Raw genomic sequence first — 21,718 nt, 5'->3', positions numbered from 1 at the left:
CTTACTGGATTTTTCCGAAGTTGACTTATTGTTGGCATGAGCACCCAAGTATGGAATCACAAAGCTGATAAGCACTTTAACTCATTGAACTCTAGTCTTGTCCGTTTTTATACCTTGATAAATGCAGGCAGGATACGTTTGGCCTCTCTGCTGTTGTATACTCTGCTGACTAGGCGTCAGAGTTGGATGTTTCCAGTTGCTAGTGACAATACCAATTCTCTGTATTTACTCTGTCTCTTCCTCTAAACAGAGAGAAAATAAATATAGACATGTTTCCTAACCTGAGAAAAAGAAAAAAAAAGAAAGAAAAAAAGCCATCTCACCACTCAAAGGATGTGCACATTTAATCATTTCCAAATGATAATGAGGAAACTGAACATTTTCTGAATCACATTGTAGGACTTTGGGAAAGACACTTACCCACCATTTATTATAATATTAAAATATTTCAATGTTCATTAGATGGAGACTGATCATCGATGGAGATTTAAATATATAAATGCTTAAATATGATCGCCTAAATGAGAAACCAGTTGCGCTTCATCCTTGCACAACTCCGATGTTAGAATGAAAGCAAAGGTCAATTGGAAGTTCAGATTAGATTTTTTTCTATAATCTCTCCAGGGTGTGGGGCTGTCAGAGAAGAGGCAAGTGGACACCAGCTTTACCTATAATTAACAAAGCTACGCGAAAGTCAAGTACGGACACTATAATACCACTTGTGTGTTTGTATGTCTTCTTTAGCTTGGTAAATAGAAAGGAAGGCAATTAAAAGTTAAAAATAAAAAACTGAAACTTACTTGTTGACATTTCAGTTTCAAAAGGCTGGATGATGACGCAACGCCTTGCTGAAACCAATAATGCAAAGTCTTAACCACCCCAACACTTTGGGAATTTACTGCAAACGTGTTCATCTTTGTTTGAATGGTACCGTGTATTTTTCAGACATTTGTCACTAATAGCTTAGTAAAATAATTTCCCTATTGGCAAAATAAACCAAAAAAACAAACCAAACAGACTGATGGTTAGAAGTGGTCTCCTCTCATTTGAGCTAGTCCGAGTAAAGTTTCAGTTCTCTGAGTCACCCTTTGCTTACATTAAGCCCTTAATTGTTACCATGCCTTTCACAATCCCCATCAAACCAGACACACTTTTTTAATACCGAACTCAGCAGGTCCATTACCACGTGTATAAAAGATAAAAGAGGAATTCTTTTAAACAATTTCAACCCAATTGACATCATGGAAAATGTTTTCGACTTTTTCATTTAAATGTTCCGTTTAAGACTATGGAGATGTCGACCAAACTAAAATCTGAATGAACACATATCTTACTCGTAGGGAAAAACAGTGAACCAAGAAAAAGTATTGTTTGCGTTTGTGGTATGAAATCCAAAAAGCAAACAAACAAACAAAAACAGTGTGTGAATGACAGAAATCTCTAAAATCAAAGCTTTTCCGGTAAAATTTCCAGCAAGGCCAGCAGACCATTTCTCCTCTCCCAAAATCACTTGAGGCTCAAAGTGCCAAGTCAAAAGTCAAACAATATGAAATGACTCTATTGCACTGTGACGTGGCTGCAAAAGCAACCCTCACATTTCTCTGTCTTTCTTTAAACCCCGCCCCCCACTGTTTTCCAGTGAAAGTTAAAACCATCACTTTTGCAAGTTAACATATCTTACATTATTATATCAACCTCTTTATTTTTAAATCAAAGTGTCAGTGTTCTATTTTAAATAAGTTGATAATTATGAAAGGTGTGTGCCCGTGCGGTATGTGACACATCAGTGCCAATACATCATGGGATATTTCTCAATTTCTTACACCTCTCCTACTCCTTCAAGCAGGCTTTCCAGTGCAGGTCAAAGAGCACAATGGGGCAGTAGTACTCTTGTGTTCATACTTATGATGACAAATGATCTATTAATGCAATTCCTAAAACAGAAAGCAAAGAAACTGAATTTGAAACCAACATGAAAAGTGCCCAAAATGAACTGTAAAAACCAACAAGAATGAGTGAAAGCATAAAGTAGAACAGAAACAGGTGCGGGCACACCAGCACAGAGGTCACTCCTTGCGAGTCAGTTCTCTGTCTGTGCTTTTTCCCCCTCTTTTGTTTTTATTTGTTAATGTAAAACTGTTCTGTTTGAAGAAAGCGTCCACAAGCCCACCTATCCCCTCCACTGTCTACTAGGTCTGCTGTGAGCAGTGGAAGATGGCAGGTTTTTTTTTTTTAGAGATTCTAAAGTTCAAACTGGTCATTCGTGGATGCACCCAGAGTTTGTAACCAGCTCCTCCTTATTCGGCTTTGCGTTTAGTTTTGTTTTTTGCCTGCAGTCAGATAAACACTTCCAAGTGGAAGCAAATCAGAATGGCATCAACTGCCACAGCTCAGTTATTCCTCCTATTCACGAATATCCTAGCAGTACCAAATCCTGGAACACCCTCAAGAAGCATGGTTACAGTTTAACCTCCTCCACTCTAGGCACAGTCATTAAGAAGTGCTGACACACAATGCGGTTTAGCACAGAGAAATACAACAGTCTCCCAGCAGTCCCTTCCACAGCCAAGGCAAGGACAGGGCATGGTATGATAGGGCGGGTGGAAGGAAAGGGGCTGTTGGGTGGTAGTGGGAGGCATGCCCTGGGTAGAGCTTTGGTTAGCCAACTGGCTAGGTTCAGCTAGCCGTGGCACGAGCCATCAGGTCCTCCAAAGCCTTGTCCTGATCGTTGTTGTGGACTAGCAGCACCTCTTTGATGGTATCCCGCTCAAATCCCATTTCACCAAATCTTGACATCAGCTCAAGAAACTGCAATGCCTAGGAAGAGTGAAAAATATGTTGAAATGACATTGTTGTTGTTCTTATTGTATTCTTAAACCTTTTTAGCCTCTCAGGTCCACTGACAGTTTTTCCTCATCTTTTTGAGATGTATATTTGGTCGTACAAACCTTTTCTTCTGAGCACTGGTACATCTCTAAACATTCCTCCACTGCACTTTCATCAAAGCCACGTTCACACAGACGACCGTGGACAAATAGATAGTCCAGTACCTTGGACAGACAATAAGTAAATGTTTATTATGTGTGAAGTAAAACAAAAACTAATTCAAATACGCACATAAAAGACAACTTTAATAGCAATGTGGTACTAATAGGTTTTGTAAGTTTTTACAGTGAACCGAAATAACATCATATTAAAGTTCTTACTCTGTAATTCCTGCTCTGTGAGCCTATCATCTCACATTACTGAGTCACAATTCTACCTCATTACTCAAACTTCACCAGGTCAATGTAGCTCACTTATACCAGTTATACCACATTTACTCATAATTTTCATAATCATCTAACCATGGACAAACATTGTATCATTGGTTTTAAGTATTTCATACTAGCTCTACACAACCTGATCTATTGCCTTAACTTTTCACAAAAAGAGTGAGTGGAGTGCAAAACATTTATTTTAATACATGTGCACACTGACAAAAACATATAGACAAAACGAAGTGCTAAGCACCAGGCAGCAAATAGGTTATGAATCCAAATTTGTGCACGTTGGAGTAGGAGGGAGTCACACCTGCTCCACATTCTGTCCTTGTCTTTGCATGGCCCGCAGGACGCCTTCATAAGAGTAGCCCATGCCCACAAGCGTCTCCACACACTGACGCTCGCTGGGAGTCATGCTGAGGAGGGCTCCACCACACGGTAGACCAGCAGATCCTGACCCTAGAATGGCCTAATGGCGGTGGGGGCAAAAGCATGAATATCAATACAGCTCAAAGAACTGTTTTTAACCATCCCTTGATATGCGCTTTTAATATTTTTATGTATCAAACATGTCGAGTCTTCATGAAGGGGAATGTATGTTTTCTACTTGCACAGTCAGCCCGCACGCAGTGTATGGTTTTGGGACCAAAGACAAAGCAAAGTTTGGGCATTTTTTAAATTTTTAATTCTGCAGGTTTTTTTTTATATGGCACAGAAGCATTGAAATTTTGTAACATGATAAGTTAACATCTAAAGTGCATGGTAGACTATTTAATACACCTAAAGCGAAAAGAATTTCCCATAGAGCCATATTATTATTTTATTTTATTTTTTTAAAAACGAAAAAATAGACTTCACCTTGCATAAAAATAAATAGGAGACTTGCATAGTTTCACTGTTGCAGAGTAGAGCTCTGCAGCGTGCTCACAACACTTGTGTACGCTCTTGCCTGGTTAACCAAGTTTCATTATTATAGTGGAAGTTGCAGCTGAAGTGTTCAATGTATACACTGAATTATACTCACAGGCTTTGGTGTACCACTCTTGGTGTGGCTGGCTAGCTCAGGAGCAACAATAACCTGGGCCTTGGGCATGGTTGGTGGGCTGCCATTGGGCAGGTTCTGTCGGGGAGCAGGAACGGTGGTGGGGAGAGGAGTGTATCTCAGTGGTTCTGGGTCACCAGAATCAGAGAGCTTGGGGAAAGTCAGAGAGCGAATGTTACAAGGGCGATCGTCTGTGTCAAATGCTGCTCTTCCAGGATGCCCAACTCTGTCCATGTCTAGCAAGGCAACCAACCCGTTGGGTTTGTGGGCAAAGCCTGGTTTGGATGAGAGGCTGGTGTTGATGCTGGGTGGGGATGGGCTGTTTCCACGTGATGTTGGCCCTAGCTGAGAAATCTCTGGTGGGGAAACAGAAGGAGGATGCTGTGGCTGAGGTTGAGCTTGAGGTTGAGGCTGACTCTGGAGGATGTTTCTCAGTTCCTCCTTATCGTCTAAAGTTTTGAGTTCCAGCTTGTCAAAGGGATCTTCTTCCCGCTCAAAATCAGCTAAATTGAGGCTGTGTAGCTGAGGAGTGCTGGGTTGGGTGTTCCGGTGGTCAAAGCTTCGAGCAGGCAGCGGAGTGAGGATGGCATTATGGCTCAGCCCTGCAAGAACAGGGTTCAGCGCTGGTGGTGGAAGGTCCTGGTCCTCTGCAGCAGACTGGAGTTTCTTCCCTCCACCACCATCAACCTCCTGGGCCTTGGCCAAACGCTTCCTGCTCTCTGCCTCCTGCTTGGCTGCAGCCTCTTCTGCTCTGGCTTCTGCCGCTCTGGCCTCAGCCAGTTCTGCCCCCCAGCGCACACTACGTTTCTCGAGAGAAAAGTCATACTGTGGAAAAGAAGAATGATAGGTGTTAAGGGGTGAACAGGACACAAAGTAAAAGAGAAAATATTTACTGTATTAAATTGAGAATAACAGTAACACAAATGATTTCCTCGCATCTCATCTTCAACTACCAAAAATGATGTGCAGAGCTGCATTTATGCCACAGCTAACATCTGTGGGAAAAAACCCACCTTTGTGTCCGCCAATGCAGAGCCGAAGTCTGGCAAAGAGAAACCAACAGGCAGACCCACTTTGGCTGGACAACGGAATTTATCATTTATCTTGAAGGGAACATCATCAAGATAGCTGATGGGTCCTGTGCACATTAAAAAACAAGGAGAAAGTAAGTATACTTTACAGAAAACACACTGCAGATAAAGGCACCAACAGAGCTAACAGTAAGACAACAAAGTACTAAAAATAAGTCCTTGCCATTGTTGTATGCATCTGAGCCAGACTTCCTTGCAGCCATTTAGAGTCTGAAAACAGAAATAAGCATGCTGGTTAGTGGTCAGTGAGAGTACCGTGATTTTTTTTTTAAATTTAGTAATAAAAGAGAGCAAAGGGTTATAAGCTATAGGCTACCATATTTTAAAATGTTGTGCCACTATGAAACCAGCACAAAGTAGACTTCCACAGCCTTTCTTCCACCAGTTTGCCAACATATGTAATATTTTGTCTAATATGGGATATTTGCACTAAAGTATGTTGTTTTGAGAAATGCCAATTTGACATGTCTAATTAAAGCACAAGAGAAATAACATGCCTTCATACTGTAGTGCAATTCCTTTTAGATTGGAAATAGCTTTATTTGCCTTTGTGCATTATGTTGCCCAGTATCTTCAAGTTATATAATCCTGTTATTTGGTAATGCTGTGCAACAAAGCCTGACATTATGGACACAGACGTTACTGTTTTCAAATCTGCGAAACAGAGAACTTTGATCTGTGAGCTGGTGTGCAGACCAGCTTCCAGCAGAAAATATTTTGAAGCCGATTTAATTAACTTTGAAGTGCTCTGTGTTTTTAAAAGAAAGAGCATTTCAGATTTCCTCAGGCTAAAGTGGACACAAACACTGTATCACCTGGTTTACTGACACACTAGGATAATTTACCTGGCACTTCCTGAATAAATGAAAATGAACACCCAAGTCTACAGATGTTTACATGTTTTAGTTCCGTGTCACTTCCAAACAACTGAGACAAATCAATCATGATCACAAGACATCTCGTGATTGGGGTGCATCTATTTTATCAGATGTCTTAAGTACGAAGACGTTAGCTTAGTAGCGCCACAATAATTGGTAGGGTGTAGTAGTTGGTGATAACGTTATATAACAAAACACCGAGTCAATTGGTCCTCTATCTACTTTCACAAATGATCTTATAACGATTTCCTTCTGGCTCTGGTATAATGTTTCTGCTTCAAACCACGATTAGAGTTAAAACATATTAGATATTATAAATCACACGATTATAGTCATTTATAATATCGCAGACAGCGGTGGCTGACTCATGAAGGTAAATAAGTTTGAGTAACTTAACTGCGAAGCTAAAACGAGAACGAAAGCACCGCGATAATAGTCGAAAACACATTTTCAGACAGCGATGAGTTAAACCAGACTATTGCAATAGTCCCATCTTACACGTATGTGTCATAAAATATTCCCCCAAGTACGATATATTCGTAAGCTAGTGGCACTAAAGTTATGATAGCCTTAGCTTCAAGCTAAGCCAGTCTACACTCTTAGGGTACTTCCAGCTCAGCGCACTAACAGTTTCACAGTGACGGTGATAGTTAAACAAGCCAGCGTCGGATATAGCAGTAGTTTACTCGACATTTTAGGACTCTAAAAGCCAAATTATTTAACTCGCTGACAGTCACCACTAGATAGTGGCTAACTATCTTGGTGGAATGTCATTAAACCTTTTTTCGGCGGCTCCCTTATTTACACGGGGTCGCCACGACGAAAGATCCGCATATTTTGATTTGGCAGACACTAGATGCCCTTTCTGACGCATCCCAAAAGGGATGCATGTCTCCACCTCGACTCGAACCATATAACCGTCGGACGTTAGGCGAATATGTAAACCACTATTCATGCTAATAAGCTTAGCTTCGCCAGTGGCCTGTTTGTTATGTGGCCGGACAGGACAGGCTGCTGCCTGTGCTGCCACCGCCCCTGACATTAAACCGAGCTCATAGAAAAGAACATGCCGCTCTCACCAGTATCTGCTCCGTCTTGTTCTTTCAAAATCCAAACGACGCTTTATATCGCTGCCACTCCAATTTAAGCTAATCTCCGATTCGGTTTTATTTATACTGAAACCTCTTTCCTGCTTCAGCGTAGGTCGCCATCTTGATTTGTCAACCTCCCCTCCACTGGTTCCTGTCTGACGTCACTCGGATGCACGGCACAACGGCAGGCACGCGAACACAAAATCTGTTGATTTAAACTACACAAAATGAGTATTTTAATAAACAGTCACAGCCAGGTTATAGAATAACAATGTTGAGTGGTTGCTATATTATCGCAATGCTTATTTGACGTATGGCTATGGAAAGATTAAATATCAATTTAAGTCAGGGCTGGACTGGGACAAAAAAATCGGCTAGAGACCGGCCCACCAGGTATTATAGGAAAAGCCATAAAGCCTTTGAATGAAACAAAAGCTGTCGTGACAGTGATGTACACTGTCTTGTGTATGTAGAGGTGGCCCCATGATCGGAAGGTCGGGGGTTCGATTCCCCTGAACAGCTACCCTGAGGTACCCCTGAGCAAGGTACCATCCCTACACACTGCTCCCTGGGCGCCCAATGGCTGCCCACTGCTTCACTGAATGGGTTAAATGCAGAGAGGAATTTCTCCACAGGGATCAATAAAGTACATTTTCTTTCTATTAAAAGCTAGACATTTTAAATGAGAATAAGAAAGAAAAGTATTTCTTTGTGCCCCCTTTCCCTGTTACTGCCCTACCTGGCCCCCTGGCAAAACTTTGCTAGACCCGCTCCTGCACAGTTACCAGCTGTAAGCTATGTAGAAAAGGATCCTGGTGTTATTTGTCTCTCAGAAACAGTTCATAACTTCCCTTCAACTCATTCATGTCACCTAAAAGGTAAAGCTGTTTCTCCATCACCTGTTCAGCAATGAAGATTCAGTAAGGACATCTCCTGGTTTCATCTTCATGTTTCCCTCTCACCACATATCCAAACCAATATCAGGACCAGCAGCTTTACAGCTGTGGCACCACCAAGCATCAGCTGACACTAGAAATTAATATTAAATAAATTCTAACAACAGCTGATCAAGCTTAAACGTGCTGCTGTTGTTTAGCGCGACATCCGCTGGTTTCTTCTTATTGGCACAAAGTGGGAGATAAACAAACAAGAGAGACGGGACTTGTGACAGAAAAGCCGATCAGCTGATCATTGATCAGTTTCATGATTGAAGTAGCAACAGGAGAGGGAGGGGAGAGAATGAGCGAAGAAGAGGCAGCTGTGCAGCGTAATGACAGAATAACTCCAGCTTTGTGTCTTTTTCCATTCTAGCTGAAGTACAGGACAAACTGCGTTCCTTTTCAGCTCAATAAGAAACGCCTAATATTTTCTCTCAATACGGGACATTCTGTTTATTACAGGACGGTTGGTAACTCTACTAACTAACCTTATGAATAAAATAAAGTTCACTATCAGTAACATCATAGCACCCACCCAGCGTTTTATTATTTTTCCTACCGATGAAGACCTCCACCATGGTCATTCCTACTATGCCAATGAAAATCAAGTAATAGATAAGCTTTTAAAAGATATTAGATGTTTTTTCCAATATCATCTAATATAGAAATATCCTTTTTTTTTAAATAATATAATTTTACTTTTGTTATTATTATTACTATTATTATTATTATTATTATTAGTAGTAGTAGTAGTAGTAGTAGTAGTAGTATTTGCAGTGGGTCCATGATAAAAAAGAAAAAAGAATTAAAACACAGTCTGAACAATGAGCTACCAGAACTTATTCTGTAATTTTACACATTTATGTCTTACAATTTAAGTCCAAAGTGTCGTGCTGACTGGTTTTGTTTGCTACAGCAGCACTATTTTTATCATGTACAAAATTGAGATATACTGTTCAAACTGCACTTCTTTTCTTATATTGATATATTCCAGATATTAAATGTACAATTAAACCTGTTTGCACTGATTGAAAGGGGGATTTCACTGCTCCTTCTCACTTGAGATCAAAGTAAGAGTCATATGGCCCACAATGTACAGTAAGTGACATCTGTGTTGTAGATGCTCTGAGAATTGCCAGTGAAGGAAACTGATTGAAAAAAAAAAACACTAATTGTGATCTCGTCAATATATACACCCCAACTAACCAAATACTTTATATGACATTCTTATAAGTAATAATATATGGGGATATAGTTAAGGACAGGAAGTAGACGTAGGTTTAATGAAAATTACAATAATGTCAATAATGTCTGAGATCTAATATTAATGCCCGTATGTATGTGTGAGGACTTCACGCTGCAGATATTTAGTATTAAGAAAGAGAGCGAGGGAGCTTAGACAAATAATGTAACCAACTTACATAAAAAATAATAACATATTATTAAAATATGTTTTACAAATATGTATTTTTGGAATCTAAAACATAAAAATGTCACGCGAACGAACATGTAAAATAACATCGAGTGCGCGCACGTCACGTTCAGATACGCGCTTTACGTTCTGCAGACACGCGCAATGATAGCCGGAAGCATAGATGGGAGGAAAATAAAAATCGATTAAATCCACTGTAATTCGCGAGTATAAACCTCTCACTTACTGTCCTTTTAGCGACCGCGGGCTCGAAATTTTCAGTCTTTTACACTGTAACTGTGCCGGAGAGACGACAAAGAGCAGAAAATCTGCTCTATTTGAACGAAGTTGCTCGGTAGGGGTTTAGCTGACGTGTGGAGAAGTTGAGACTGCCAGTGAGCAGATAAACAAACATAAACAAGCAGAGATCAGCTGGGCGCCTGTCCGAACCGAACCAGCAGCACGGAGAGATGGCAGGGAGAGCCAGAGTCCTGTTTTAAAGCCAAGAATGATCCGCAGGAGACCGTGACTTACACTGATATTTGCTCCATGTCAACTGTCAACACTGGCACACAAAGAATTTCGGAAACACAACACGAGGAGCAGCCATAGGCTTTAGCAGGGGAAAAAAGCCACTGCTATTGTCACTGTCTCTTTGTCAAGGCACAGCCAGGTTAGCATGGACAGCCAATGAGTTTATCCTGCAGGGCTCAGCTATAAGGAAGCGAACACAGTGCAAGGAGACAGAGGTAAACACTTTCTGTTAACTTTGCTTTTTTCCCCCACTATAATGGGCCTGCGAGCCAAACCACTGACATAATCAGGCTTTGCAGGCCACAAATCCTGAATGTTTATGAGCTGTTTTTGTGTGTGCCTGGTTTTTTTGTTGTTGTTTTTTTACATGTAGGGTTTAATTTCACAGCGTTTTGCTTTTCCTATCGTTTTTGTTAGAAAGACTCCTGTTAATGAAAGCAAAGCTAAGACACTGCAGCTGTTTTCTGAGTCAAACTGGTCATGATATTAAAAATGCATGAAAAGTGAGTAGAGTCCTGACAGTGTCATTAAACTCGTAATATTTCTGTCCACTCCACAATTCCTGCTTCCTCTCACTGATCTGTGCGGCTAACTGTTGTCAAGAAGTGTGGAAAAGAACATGGCCCACCAGTCAACCCCTAGTTCCCAGAAGGCCCTCATGATGGAGCTGAAGTCTCTGCAGGAGCAGCCAGTGGAAGGCTTCCGCATCACTCTGGTGGAGGAGTCTGACCTCTACAACTGGGAAGTGGCCATCTTTGGTCCCCCGAATACCCTGTATGAGGGAGGCTACTTCAAGGTGGGACAATCACTTCCAGTACACATATTATGTGAAGTCATGCTTACTTAAAGAGTTCATATGAAGCTATTCATTAGCGAACAAACACATACAATAAATATGTTTAGGGACCAAATATATTATCGGCTAGAATTTCTTTGTAATATAATATATGTCAGGGCATGCTACAATTCTTAACACAGCTTTGTAGTTTAGCCTCCTACTAAAATCTGTACAAACTCAAACTTTCAAACTAGATCTTTTTCACTTCTTGAAGCTGTAATTGAAACGTGGTTTGCCTCTAATGGGCGAGGAATTTTTAGGCTTTATATTATATTTTATTCATTTTCAGTCGTTCTGTCCTGTCCTTCTCCTCGGCCAGCCCTCACCCAGCCCTCACCCACCTCACTGTAAGATGGTTGTGCTTGCTATTTTTAGCTACGAGACTGATATAAATGGCACCTGAGTACAGAGAGAGAAGGGACATGATTAGATTCATTATATTTTTTTCTTTGAATATGTTGCATATTCGGTGAAACATTTAGAAAATGTAGCATAAAGAGCACCTGCTTTCAGCTTGGTGCTACGCAGATGATGCTGTAGCCTAGTGGGAATGGAAGGATAAGACAGAGCAGGTATTGCTGTAGTATACTCTTTTAACTGGCATGTCTTTAGCCACAAAAATTTGAGGAACATCAGCACTAACAAATGTCAGGATTAGATGCCACAAGTAAGAGTGAACTCTGGGCTGGTTTTCCAGTCTATGTGATAGCTAGCAAACAGGAAATGTGGACTTCCCTTTTTTTTAAGGGACATGTATACTACTCGTTTGTTGAATACTTTGGCAGCCAGTGCCTAATGACATTAATAAATTACTTGTTTAGTCTTGTAAATGCCCGACTGGTGGGTGGTGCAGCTGACCTTCATTTAATGAAAAACTGGTGAAAGTGAATTGTAGTACAATTCAGGTGTTTCAGTGTAACTTTGTTTTTACTGCCTGGTTCCTGCAGCCTACACCATACACAATCATGCTTTTGTACAGGGATGAGATATTTTGGGATATCTTCAGTGTCCCCTGTAATTATACTGAGAGTAAAGTGAAAGGTGTTTGGATTTAAAGTCAAGCAACAGCTTTCAATCATTCCCCAGAATTCTCTGTGTTGTGTTGATTGCCCTCACTTTAAGGTATACAAAAGTAATTTTAGGATAGACTATGTGATGCAGACAGAAAAATAAATAAAACCCAGAAATCCAGACGAGCTCAAAGTGATAAAAAGAGAAAGATGCCCATGAAGGCAACTACATGTTAGACTTTACTGTTACTTTGACACCAATCTGTTAACTTGTGTTTGCACATTTAAAAAGAAATGTTGCTTCAGCGACTGATACTAAGCAGTGGAACTCATGCCAGTGTGTCATGACGTCTACGTGTTTAATGTCACACAGTTGCAGTAATTTAGTAACTAGCTGTGGAGTAATGATAGTCCTATCAGACGGGCAAGCAGTTCAGTGAGAGTTAGGGCGGAGCTACACACACCCAAGCCTGCCATCCTTTTTCTCTGATAATACTTTGGAAAGAAAGAGCCAGAAGCACCTGATGTTGTGTCACAGTGAAATTAATTAGGAACCGATGACAATATAGGGTGATTCACAGTCTAATTGTTGGTACGGCTGGATGTGTAACTATTTCTCTGATGTGATGTGGTTTAAAATATGACGGTAAAGGAAGCAACTTTGTGGCTGACTGAAACCCCGTGTCCAAAAAGAAGTTAGGATGCTCTTTAAAATGTAAATAAAAACAGGAACTTAAAGGGTTTCAGCTGCTAAACTTTGTATATTTTTTTCATAATGCCCCAAATGCCAGTTTAACACCCTTCTAAAAGTTAGGCTGTGGCGTTACAACAACATAACTTTGGCGTTTGACCTGCTTAAATAAGCAAGACCTTTCATATGTATTGCTCCATAGAATATCAATATTTTACATGTTTTCACAAGAGTCCGGTAGCACCTGAGTACAATAGTACTGCTTTCATAGGAATTAATAGCAGTCAGGTGCTACTGATGAAATGCTTTTTATTAACTGATCATCGGAAAGTGTGGCCATCTCTATAAAAGCAAGATTTCTTTGCAGTTTGCAGATCAGCCCAGCAAATTCACCCCAGGTCAGACTGTGTAATGCTCAAACATGAAACCCAAGAACTACATCTCAGATTCTACAGACTTCGGTTAACATGTTAAATGTTAATGTTCATGACAGCACAATTAGAATAATACTGAACAAGTATGTCTTTTTTTGGAAGGGTCGTCAGGCGAAAGCCTCTTCTTTCTAAAAAGAAATTGGAAGTTTGGAAAGCTGCATCATAGGTCAATGTCCTCTGAATATTTTATTTATTAACCTTTATTTAACCAGGAAGATCCCATTGAGATTAAAAAGCTCTTTTTCAAGGGAGACCTGGCCAAGATAGGCAGCAGCAGATGTCTCACAGTTACAGAAATTACTCAAACACAGGCAGTAACAACACACATGCAACAATAAGTGAAAGAATACAAATAAAATAAAAAATAAAATTCAAATAAAAATAAAAAAGTCAGTTAATAGATGAGACCAAGTTGACACGTGTGGCCATAATGAACAGCACCATGTCTGCAGAAAGGCAGACATGTGATACTAACTATAAAGAACGGTGGTGGAGTAGTGGTGATTTGAGCTGGCTTTACAGCCACAGAACCTGAGCAGCTGGGCACCTTGCAGACATGGAGTTGGCTGTGAGCTTCTCTGTATACAAACATGTTCTAGAGTTAAATGTGAGGCCTTCTGCCTGACAATGGGACAGTGATCCCAAGCACAGCAACAAATCTGTACCACAATGGATGAAAAAGAAAAGGATCGAGGTGTTGCAATGGTGTCGCAAATGAACTTAGGCAACGATCCAAAGAGTGGGCCATAATTTTTTAAATATATTTTTTTATTTACTTTATATGTGTGTATGAATTGTCCCCATAGCAACTTAAATCTACTGTCAACATCTACTTAATGTAGCTTTTTGATTCCTTTGTCCTACTTTTTGGTGAACATTGATAATTATAATTTATTATTGCACAAATAAAAATACACACATGTGCAGTTTAATTGGATAGTGGGGTTTTTTCACATTCCAGATGCTTTCTCCTTGAAGTTAAGACCCCAGTAATCTTAAATGGCTGAAGCTTAGTTACAAGTAACTGAAGTCAGACTTCTGTTTGTTCTTTCAGGCTCACATCAAGTTCCCAGTTGACTACCCATACTCCCCACCAACCTTTCGCTTCCTCACCAAGATGTGGCACCCCAACATCTATGAGGTTTGTCCTGAAGGATCTTAATGCTTTCGTGTTTGCAGTTTGGCATTTATTTCCTTTTTAAAATGGATTTGTTTAAAGACGCTGCCGCGTTTGTGTTTTCCTGACAAATGTTCCTTTATGTCTTCAGAATGGAGATGTGTGCATCTCGATCTTACACCCCCCTGTTGACGATCCTCAGAGTGGGGAGCTGCCCTCTGAAAGGTGGAACCCCACCCAGAATGTCAGGTAATTTCTCAGCAAACCTTCTGGTCCAAGTTCACCTTCACTAATTTTACACCTTTAGGCCTGTTGATAAGTCTTGGGGGTGTCTTGCATGTACAAGCATGAAAAGAATTGTTTAGAGCATACTGTAACACCGGTGGGAGCTGTGTGAAGCCTGACATACTACCTCAAGTGATGTCAGTTTACAGTTGTTTTAATACTGCATGTTTGAACATGAAGAATTCAGCGGCGGGGACGAGTTAGACAGGCATGAACCCACTAGACCCCTCAGTTTCTGATTTCTGCCAAAAACTAGCAGATCGAGTCTAAAAATGCTGCTGCTAGGAACAGCTAGCTGTGGTTCAGTTTCCTTTTGGCTAAATTAGACATTTTTTGTGGCACAAAAATTGGATCTAGGTCTTATTTAATTTTCATAAATGAAATTAAGAATTGGATATAATTATCTTCTACCATTTCTTTGTTCTGTATTCTATCTGTAGCGGTAGACACCACTGTAGGGTAGGTTTCTGAATTTCTTCTAAATTTAGCATATCAGCAAGAAACACAGAGTTGCATTAAAGTGCCGAGTCTGTGTTTGAAAACTTGAGCAGATTGGGTGTAGAATGTAATTGAGCCACGAGGGGAAAGAGGTGAGGTAACACCTCTCTCCGAGCTGGGATACAGCTTCTGAGGTTTCAAAAAGCTCGTGTAGAGGTTTTCTTTCATATGACGACGACATCTGATATTACAGTGTCCTCATTTCGACTCTCTGTGTGTGTGTGTGTGGCATGTGTGCGTACGTGCTGGTAATCAGGACCATCCTGCTTAGTGTGATCTCTCTGCTCAACGAGCCAAACACCTTCTCCCCAGCCAATGTGGATGCCTCAGTTATGTTTCGCAAATGGAGGGACAGCAAAGGCAAGGACAAGGAGTATGCAGAGATTATCAGGTACAAATGAACACACTCTTACCAGTGTGTGTAGTTACTTTGAAGAAATGTATTTTATGCAACATGGAGAAAAAAAATAATAATACACCTCCTCCACGTTTGCTCACAGGAAGCAAGTGATGTCAACAGCAGCAGAGGCGGAGCGCGACGGCGTCAAAGTGCCCACCACGCTGGCTGAGTACTGCATCCAAACCCGGGTTCCTTCTCAGGACCGCAGTTCAGACCTTCTCTATGACGACCTCTACGACGACGACATGGAAGAGGAGGACGAGGAGGAGGACGAGAGCGAGATGGAGTCTGTAGGTGAAGCCGGGGGAATCGGCGCCGTGGAGGACTGCGGGACGTCCACCAGATGTTACGACAACCAGGACGACTCTGGCAACGAAGACTCGTGATGATCTGGATGATAACTTCTTCCTGCCAACTCCACCACCCTTCTTCTTTTTTCTGTGTGTGTATGTGTGTGTATGTGTGCACATGTATATTTGCACATACAATGGGGTCAAAAGTCTACTGCCAAAAAAAAAAAAAATCTTTCATCATTTATTAAACTAATACAAGCGTTGGGTCAAATGCAATTCCTTTGATGCTGTTACGTAACTTTTCAGCAAAACGTTGTAGGTAGTGTTCTCGCTGAAAGCAGAATTTGACGTTTCCACCGTTTGCCTTAATTACAGCTCGCACTCTGTGTGGCAACGAACGTTTTATTACTCCAGCACTGTTTGAGAGTGTCCTGAAGGTGTTTATTGATTTGAAAACATGTTTCACATTTTTAAAATGTGCCATGGAAGAGTTTGAGGGTCTGGCCTTTTCCTCATTACCATAAACCACAAAGATGGCGTGCTTCTGCAGACTTGAACATTAGAGTGTTTCTTTATTGTTAGCATGTGTTCAATCGCATCCAAGTCACAAAGTAGATTATGCCTCGCTGTATTACAATCTCATTTAGACAGTTGCTCATATTACCTTACTTTAAGTTATTTGGTTGTGGTTAAGTTTAGCCTTCAGCCATTAAATTTCAGTGTTGTCTTGCTAAACCAGTCATTTTGTTTTAGAAAGAGTAGGTTGTTGAAGTCACACCTTGGTTTTAGGAAAATCAGTTTAGCCAACAGCAGCAATGACATAATAAATATTACGGTGTAGTAGGTGTACACATATATTTGAATCCTACTAGATACACGGTAAAACAAAATCTTCCAGTATATCAATATTTCCTGCTGCACATCTCCTAAAGCTAAAAGAACTCTTTGATTTTGAATAAGTAAGTAAGCAAATTGTCTTAGCTTTGATAAATGATGAAAACAAATAGTCCTTGTGGTGGTCTCTTGAACTCCGCTGTCACTGGCCAGCCCCATGACGGATTGTTTGGTTTTGGGTTGGAAGAAAAGTTGGATCTATCCACTGTGTCTGTCCTTGTTGCTGTTTTTATGTGTTTATTTGACCGACACATTCTTCACTTGTATTTTCTCAGAAGGCTCACACAGGCTGGTTAATGGACACTTACCCCTTTGGCTCATTAACCAGTCGATGAGTTGGCCGGCTCGTCACGTCACAGTCGTTCATTCTGCCCCCCCCCCCAGCAGAATATCTCTGTCCCAAACGCTAGCCTGTTCGACTTTGATGCAATCAACCTGAACGTGCAAACGCAGGCTCTGGCGTTCCACCTTCTTGGATACACCTTCAGTAGTACCCTCATTTTCCGGCAAAGCAGCGTTATTTCATTAAGGGTGTGGGGGGGGGGAGTGTTCTCGTATCGCCTCCCGCACCTCTCTCTGCCTCGTAAACCTCAGGGCCTCAGACTTTCACTGAGAGAGAAAAAGCAAAGAGAATCTTAAGACACACCTGCTCCTCACCTCCGCCTCCTTTTCTTTATATCTCACTTGGTCTCATTAGAGGGCTAAGATTGCTCTGAAAGTTTCCGATCCCTCTTCAAGCATTTACACATCACTGAATGTTACTGTTAGTGCAGACTGGCGTCCGTTAAGTCATTCTGTTTTCGGTAGGGTAAAGAAAATCAAAATGCATCTCTTTCTCCCCAATGCAATGCTCGCATTACGTTGCGATAGATGTGAAAATCTTCTCTTTTTTTGTGCCCTGTGACTCCCAATTGATGCTTCAATGCAACTTAGTGAAAACTGGATGTTGTTACTGTGCTACACCACATCCAGAGTCTTGTTTATCGACAGGGACAAAGATCAACATGCAGCTTAGATACACATTTGCATTTGAATGAATACGACACTGATTGCCTGTTATCCCCGTGTGTGTATATTTACATTTACTATTCATATTGACTATGATGTCAGGGTTTTCCTTTGTTTCAGTAGTCCAGTTGATGAACCATTCAGTTTGTAGGCACTTTGTTCAAGTGCTGTTTCTGGAGGCGTGAATCATCTGAGGATTTGACTGATTTAAGAAAAAAGAAAAAAAAACACACACATTTTGAGTATTAAGCTTTTGAACACACTGAACAGCATCATTGTGCCGCATCGAGTAAACCATGCATTTTGAGCTATGTTTTAAGAACCTGTTGCTCATTGAACACAGTGGAGCACTGGGGTTGTGACTCCAATGGATGGATTTTATGCCAAGGAAAACAAGTCCAGCCCCACATTCATTCATTTTAAAGACTATGGACGAATGGATGCATGTAATGGATTTAATGCAGAGTGAGTAGACTCTTAGAGACATACCTTTTTGGATTTTAATGTGAAGCCAAAGGAGTGAAGTATTGTCTCCTGGCCTTGTGCTTTGGAGGTTTGCAAAGACTGGATTCTGTTGAGAACGGCGACAAACAAAATTCACTCCTAAAAGACTGAATGGATTTGATACCAAGCCACGAGAGGAGGTGGAAATATGATTGAGATTCTGGACTTCTTCTTGTTGTGATCACCATTTTTGCCCATCACCACGTAGAAAGAAGTAAGCTCAGTAGTAAACAATGGAAAGTACAAATCTCACGTGTGTCTGCTAAAGAGAGAGCTGAACATTTTGGGAAATGCATGCTTTCTGATGCTGAAGATTGATATGAGAACGTCTAAATTTTGGATTGTAATCAAAGGTTATTAATTATTACTTTTGTTTATTTAACAAAACGTCTTTAAGAAATGTAAAAATGAACTGTTATATCAATCTTCTAGTCTCAGTCTCAGCACAAAAAACAAATAATTGCATTTCCTAAAATGTCACGAATGCTTTAAAGCCAGGTTTTTGCCTTTCACCCAAAATTTAGAAATCTGAATTCACATTAGAGAAATAAATAGATCTAGTGTAGCCCTTTTGGTAGCAATTTGATGATGAATTTAATCAGCTTCAGTATTAGAACTCTCCACTTCTTAAATAAAACATATGCCTTCTTTTTATCCTGAGGGGAGGTGGAGAAATGCTAAGAAGGCCGCGGACTATTAATGCTAAAGATGAAGAAACAAAAAAAAAGAGAAAAGATTAAATAAAATGAGTCGCAATCCATAATTTTAACATGTTATTCCACACACAGTTGCATAGAAAACTGAATGAAATCATTTACTTTGTTTATTCTCTGTGTGTGAGTGTGAATCACAAGCGTGTATTTTCTAAAGTGTGGGTGGACACAGTGAGGTCATCCTGAGACATTCGCATGGTCCCACACTCTGCTGATTGAGCTGTCCACAATGGTACCACAGTCTGTCCACACCTAATGATGTTTATGCTGTCCTTGTCGGTTTCATCTTATTTCATTTTTTCCCATCATTTTGTTTGTGAGGATGCAAATGTCACTCAGTTTATATTGTTAAAAAAAAGAAAGAAAAGAACATGACGTTGTTGGGTTGTTTGCAATATGGCTCAGATATCTGTTGCTGCTAAGCCCACATGTCATGAAAAATGGACAACACAGCAAGTTTGATTTTTGACTAAAATTAGGAGTGATATGCAAATGGATAGTAATGGTGGTTCAGTTTGAAAATCATAAGAAATAAAACAGTATGTCATCAAAGCCTATTGAAAGGATTTTCACCTTATTTGAGCCACTGACCCTTGATTACTCTCAAACTAAGTAAATGATACTAGTCAATTTTTGAGTGTTGAGCTCTACAGGATTTTTGCCTTTGTGCTTGACATCAATGTATAATAATCAGATTGGTAAAAATGGATTTCATTCTCATTAGTTACATGTAATTCCAACATACATTTACAATAAGGTTTGTGGTGTACCCACAGTCACAAGGGTATAGTTTTTAGCAAGATGTGTTACTGTAGGATTTCTCTTTCCCTTCTTTGTTTACAATAATAGATATCTCAAGGGATTTTCATAGTAACGTAAAGATCCTCCACTTTTAGAGAGAGAAAACCCAAACACAATTCTCTATGAGCAGCACTTGGCAAAAGTGGGGAAGAAAAACTCCCCTTTCACAGGATGAGATCTCCAGCAGAACCAGGCGCAGTGAGGGGCAGACATCTGCTTTGACTGTTTGTGTATGAGGTGAAATGGGGGGGGGGAAATAGTGAGAGACCAAAGTCAAAAACAAGGACTAAACAAACTGAGAAAGTGGATAAAAGTTAACTAAAAAGAGGGAGTAGGGGAGAGGTCCCCTTCTCATGATGAGAACTCTCCCATTAGTCTGAGGCTAAAGCAGCATTACTAAGGGATAGTTCGGATCATTTGACCCAGTCCTCTACAAACGTTATTGAAAAGGGAAGTTTTAAGCCTCATCTTAAAAGTACAGAGGGTGTCTCTACTCTGTGTCTCCTGAATCCAAACTGGGAGCTGGTTCCACAGGAGAGGAGCCTGAGAGTTGAAGACTTGGCCTCCTATTCTAGTTTTAGAAACTCTACGAATCACAAGTATGCCTGCAGTCGAGCCTGCTCATTCCAGACTTTGTACCCAAGGATATGGATTAAAAAATCTTCAAGGATTTTAAACTCGATATCTTTCTTATATCACCCGTTCAGTCCCTGGGTTTTCCCAATTTATATGTGTAAAGAAGTAAGTCTAGAGACAAAGCTGGTGAGGGCCATCACTATGGCTAAGGTGACAAAGATACTAAAACAACTGCTGGATGACTGTGCCACTGGGTGGCTGGAATTCACCCTGACTTCCTCAAGGTTCATGATGTTTTGCGGCTTTGTTGGTTAAATCTCTTCTGCATAGTCTTTATGGAAGTCTGGAGCAGTGACTCTGGATTAGCAGACTGGGGCGGTGATACGGGGATTCCTGTAACTATTCTTGTAACTGTGTGTGGTACATTTACATGGGAATCACACTTTTCAGCTCACCTGGAAAGGTCTTGCCAGTGTACTGAGGCGGTGAGTCCCTCTGTTAGAGTGTACTTGGAGAGGGCATATAACTGCGTCCTTTGGAGTGTCCGGGTGCTTAGGGAGAATGGTGCACCTGGCTCATTGTCATATTCAGTCCCTGTACAACCATCACAAAAGCATGGCTCATATTGCCAGTAGTAACACTCTTCCCAAGAGCATCTGCACCTGGAGCTGTTGAAGGAATTGAATTATCTTGGCTCTCCTTCACGAGTGAGGAGTGGAGTGGAAGATAAATACGGTTTTGCGGTGTTGGTAGTGATGAGGGTCTTATACTGGAAAGTGAAGCTGTCAATTTACCAGTCTATCTATCTACAGCCATGAGCTCCTGCTAGTGACCAAAAGAATAAGATCACAGAAACAAGCAGTAGATGTGAGTTTCATCTGAAGTGTGTTTGGGCTCAGCCGTAGAGATCGAGTGAGGAGTCATTTGGAAGTAGAGCTGCTACTTTTCTTTATCAAAAACAGCTCACTGAGGTGATTCGGTGTTCTGACGAGGATGTCTCCAGGGCACCTTGTAGTGAGGTGTTTTTGTCATAGAACACCAGGAAGATACCTCGGGGAAGATCCAGGACACGCTGGAAAGACTACATGCCTCGGGTGAGTTGGTGGTTTTGCCACTGAAGAGATCCAAGGCGTGGCTGCAGAGGGGGGTTCTGGATTACTGTGCGAGATGATATTAGGAAGCACCATAGCATAAAAAGAAGCTAAAAAAGTAGCATACTTCACTGTTAATGTTTACTCGTGAGGGTAATTTCAAATCCATTAGTCGGCTTTTAATATTTGTTGGAAGAGCTTGTAATCTCTTGACAGACATAAAAAAATTATTACTGACTTACCTTTTTGTAAATATTATATTTTCTAGTATATTAAGGTAGATGTATCGGTGTTTCAGTGACCTCCACTTACATGAT

The 21,718-nt window shown here is 40.7% G+C and overlaps 2 protein-coding genes across 3 annotated transcripts; one reads left to right on the top strand and one right to left on the bottom strand.

The window, feature by feature from the left end:
- Positions 1 to 326: 326 nt before the first annotated feature.
- ubap1 (ubiquitin associated protein 1) lies at positions 327 to 7,530 on the bottom strand. Its single transcript, XM_004545230.6, has 7 exons — positions 7,354 to 7,530; positions 5,560 to 5,606; positions 5,319 to 5,443; positions 4,288 to 5,130; positions 3,574 to 3,732; positions 2,949 to 3,050; positions 327 to 2,817 (listed from the first exon to the last, which is right to left on the bottom strand). The coding sequence occupies exons 2-7, from the start codon at positions 5,597 to 5,599 to the stop codon at positions 2,677 to 2,679; spliced, it is 1,410 nt and encodes a 469-aa protein (XP_004545287.1). The 5' UTR covers positions 5,600 to 5,606; positions 7,354 to 7,530; the 3' UTR covers positions 327 to 2,676.
- A 2,320-nt stretch (positions 7,531 to 9,850) lies between these two features.
- Positions 9,851 to 19,490, top strand: ube2r2 (ubiquitin-conjugating enzyme E2R 2). Of its 2 annotated transcripts, none has more exons than XM_014407998.3 (6): positions 9,851 to 10,463; positions 10,855 to 11,044; positions 14,276 to 14,362; positions 14,490 to 14,587; positions 15,378 to 15,512; positions 15,622 to 19,490. In XM_014407998.3, the coding sequence occupies exons 2-6, from the start codon at positions 10,868 to 10,870 to the stop codon at positions 15,905 to 15,907; spliced, it is 783 nt and encodes a 260-aa protein (XP_014263484.1). In that variant the 5' UTR covers positions 9,851 to 10,463; positions 10,855 to 10,867; the 3' UTR covers positions 15,908 to 19,490. The 2 variants fall into 2 exon arrangements, with proteins under 2 accessions (XP_014263484.1, XP_004545290.1); XM_004545233.4 differs by having other exon boundaries at positions 9,852 to 10,463; positions 10,852 to 11,044.
- The last annotated feature ends 2,228 nt before the right edge of the window (positions 19,491 to 21,718 follow it).

The sequence above is a fragment of the Maylandia zebra genome, linkage group LG5 (genome assembly GCF_041146795.1).
Source record: "Maylandia zebra isolate NMK-2024a linkage group LG5, Mzebra_GT3a, whole genome shotgun sequence".
Lineage (NCBI taxonomy): Eukaryota > Metazoa > Chordata > Actinopteri > Cichliformes > Cichlidae > Maylandia > Maylandia zebra.
This window is presented reverse-complemented; position numbering and strand designations above follow the sequence as displayed.

Bases quoted from the DNA above. Each gene is read 5' to 3' on its own strand.
- ubap1 (XM_004545230.6), bottom strand. From the start codon at position 5,599: ATGGCTGCAAGGAAGTCTGGCTCAGATGCATACAACAATG. The intron at 5,444-5,559 runs GCAAGGACTTAT...TAATGTGCACAG, and splicing joins CTCAGATGCATACAACAATG to GACCCATCAGCTATCTTGAT. The intron at 3,051-3,573 runs GTGTGACTCCCT...TGTCTGTCCAAG, and splicing joins AAGGACAGAATGTGGAGCAG to GTACTGGACTATCTATTTGT.
- ube2r2 (XM_014407998.3), top strand. From the start codon at position 10,868: ATGGCCCACCAGTCAACCCCTAGTTCCCAGAAGGCCCTCATGATGGAG. The intron at 11,045-14,275 runs GTGGGACAATCA...TTGTTCTTTCAG, and splicing joins ATGAGGGAGGCTACTTCAAG to GCTCACATCAAGTTCCCAGT. The intron at 15,513-15,621 runs GTACAAATGAAC...GTTTGCTCACAG, and splicing joins GAGTATGCAGAGATTATCAG to GAAGCAAGTGATGTCAACAG.